The sequence below is a fragment of the Gossypium hirsutum genome, chromosome D13 (assembly GCF_007990345.1).
Source record: "Gossypium hirsutum isolate 1008001.06 chromosome D13, Gossypium_hirsutum_v2.1, whole genome shotgun sequence".
NCBI classification, from domain to species: domain Eukaryota; kingdom Viridiplantae; phylum Streptophyta; class Magnoliopsida; order Malvales; family Malvaceae; genus Gossypium; species Gossypium hirsutum.
In genome coordinates this window covers 6,114,276-6,117,571 of record NC_053449.1, presented here as the reverse complement: position 1 = coordinate 6,117,571, position 3,296 = coordinate 6,114,276, and the positions used below count along the sequence as shown (strand labels likewise).

The following is a 3,296-nucleotide window of genomic DNA, read 5'->3' as shown; positions in this document are numbered from 1 at the left end:
TAATGTAAATAATAACACATATCTGATGCGGTTAATAACGCGGTATGATTTATTATTTGTTAATCACGAGTTCTATTTATTTAAAAAGGATATACGCAGTATATACAAATAAATCATGTTATCGTAATATTTTTTCTGTAATTTAACACTATCAGGACTCGTTCCGAGTATTAAGGGGCAGTGTGAGTGTTTTAAAGAAAGCTCTGGATGCACGATTGATGCCGTACTTGGAGCTAGCCGGATTTGGGTCAGTAGCATTGATCTGGTCCTTCGACTTGCACTTTGATTTCTTATCTGTGCTAGTGGAGCGGTGGCGCCCGAAGACCCACACTTTTCATTTTCCGTGTAGGGAGTGCACGGTGATCTTGGAGGATGTTGCATTGCAGCTTGGGCTCCCAATTGACGAGAGTCCCGTAACAGGAGTATCTTCATTTATCGATCCGGCTGTACTTTGTTATCAGCTTCTAGGAGGCTCGCCAGGGGACGGTGAGTCATATTTTTTCGGCATAAAAACATGGCTAAAAGCCAAAATTGGACAATTATTAGCGACTGCCACTGAAGGTGAGTTGATGTGCGCTGCTCGAGCGTACATCATGCATATCGTAGGGGGAGTACTCATGCCTGATGCAAACGGCGACAATGTGCATTTGATGTACTTACCCCTGTTAGCTGATTTGTCCACTGCTAGCTCGTATAGGTGGGGCTCCGCCGTTCTAGCAGCGTTGTACCGGGAGCTTTGTCGGGCGACAAACCCGGATGTTGTAGACATGGGCAGATGCCTCATACTGCTACAGTCCTGGGCGCTCTATCGGCTGCCATTTTTGGCATCCGTTAGTCACCAACCGTATGTATATCCACTGCTGAACAGGTGATAAAATGTAAATTGTCATTATTTGTAGTCATAATATATTGACTAATGTTACCAACCCTAAACCCTATATTTTTTTTTGTAGGTAGAGTGTTCGTCCAGGTATCGGGAAGTTGTATACTGTCTCGATATACCGCCTCATGATTGAACAGCATGCCCGGGAAGGGGTAAGCTGCTATTCTAATATTCATGACATCTATTCTATTTCTATATCTTACTCACACATTATGGCTCTAACTCCTTACAATGTTATTAATCATGCAGTTTATATAGATGCCATACCGTAGGCCGAAAATTACAAATGTTGCACTCTTGTCCGCATACGTTGATTCCCACATATGGTGCACTAACGCACCAATTATCAATTTCAATGTAGTCGAGTGGTATCACGGAGATCGGGTGCTACTACAGTTTGGCTGCATCCAACCTATCCCAGATCCGCCGTGCCAGGTGGGGAAAGTTCACGGCATGACTAAGAGAGGAAAATTTCAAATGGATTGGGGAATTAAGCACCAGAAATTTGTGGCACTGTGGAACGATCAATTGTGTCGAATACCTCAGATGGTTATGGCTACCGACCCGCAACCATCATTAGAGTATATACAATGGTACTATAGTTGCGGGAAGCCATATATACTTGGAGGCCAGTCGACTGTAATCCCCCCGCATGTGCAGTAACTTAGGGGATCAGACGCAGCGGGCCTGATGGATCCGGATCCGGTGGCATATTATCCTCCGCAACCAGCAGAGCCCGAGCAGGAGCCCTAGCCAGATCCCGAACAATCACAGTAAAATGTGGATTCACATGGCTATCATCCGGATTTGACGGGCAGTGACTATTTTCCGAGCTTCGCAGGGGGCGAATATACCTACGAGTTTAAACTGTTTGGATCCTACCCGCCGCAGTACGGCATGCCCGGCCCGTTCGACCCGTATCTGCAGCATCATGGGACTCATTCCGGTTCAAGTTCATCGGTGCCGAACAAGCCATAGGATTTTTCCTCTATGTTTGCCACACCCCCACCTGCGCCGAATGATGATGTTGGTCGTCGCCCAGAATGTGATTGTCGACCTCTGAATAGGTATACCCCTACGACAACATCATCGAGCCATCAATTTTAGGGGTTTAATGCACTTTTTGTATAAATTTAATATTTCTAATTTAATATTTGCTTACTTCTAAAATTTTTTGTATAAATTTAATTATTCTATTTTTTCATTATATTAAAGCTGAATCCAATTATAAATGCCTCTATTTTCGATATAATTTTAATAATTCCAAATGCGCACATGGTATTTTATAACTTAATTTGGATACAATTTGGATACAATTTAAGCATAAGCATAAGCCGAATAATAAAAATTATTTCAAATGAATTATACTTTTTATAAAAATATACATAAAAATTTTACAGCATTAGGTCAATTCCGACCCGATCCGGACGACTGTCCAACATTAAAGTTTCGGTTAGGGCATTTATTCCGACTATGACCACTAAACCTGCATATTCCACAACACTTTCCGTCAAATTTCTCCCTAATGCCCATCTCATTAAGGATTCTGCTTGACTGCGGACGACCCCTTGGATTCCTCCGTAGCCCTCTGTCTGGGAGAAGCTCGAAAGTCGTCGGCGGCACCTCCCACGTAGATAGGTCAGGCAGGACAGGGAACTCATTCTCCTAGACATGCAATGTGCGCTCCAGCGTGTACACATCATCAACATATTGTTCAGCATCAAGGTTGACTTTAGCACACGCTGCCACGACATGCGCACAGGGATAATGAAGTGTTTCGAACCTTCTACACTCGCACCATCTGTTCCGAAGATCAACTCCGTCGGACCTAGTTGGTATACCAGGTCGACGAATGATGGTCTTAGTAACTCGAAACGTTTCTAGTCGTCGTAAATATATTTCCACATTCATTGACCTCGCCAACCGACGGTTTGCAACCATTGCATCCCTGACATGTTCGACAAACACGTGTCCTGCCTGAATCTGGTCGACTTGCTGCTGACCCATTCTTGGTATCAAAGTAGCCAGCCTGTAGAAAGTAGTAGAAAATACTGATGCAATCGGAAGATGACGTGTTTTCAACAAGACAACGTTGATCCCCTTGACTAAGTTTGTGGTCATTTGGCCATAACGAAAGCCCTCGTCAAAACTTTGAGCCCACTGCCACGGCTCCATTGTGCCCAACCATTGTCGGAAAGATGTCTTTGTCTGCCCTTCTATGTCTCTCAAGTCGGATCATTCTTTGCCGGAAAATATGTGGCTCTAACTCGTACGGTGCATACTTATTAAGGAAAAATAAGTTCTAGTAAGTCGATAACATCAAACATTACAACATATATTGAAAATATAAGGTTATCATTTACCCATTGCCACGACTTGTCTCTTCCAGTCTGCATTCTTATAATCTTTGTGG

At 43.4% G+C, this 3,296-nt stretch overlaps 1 protein-coding gene across 1 annotated transcript; it reads left to right on the top strand.

The window, feature by feature from the left end:
* The first annotated feature begins 218 nt into the window (after positions 1–218).
* LOC107919432 (protein MAINTENANCE OF MERISTEMS-like) lies at positions 219–872 on the top strand. Its single transcript, XM_041108574.1, has one exon. It carries the CDS (start codon positions 219–221, stop codon positions 870–872), a length of 654 nt encoding a protein of 217 aa, XP_040964508.1.
* Positions 873–3,296: the final 2,424 nt, after the last annotated feature.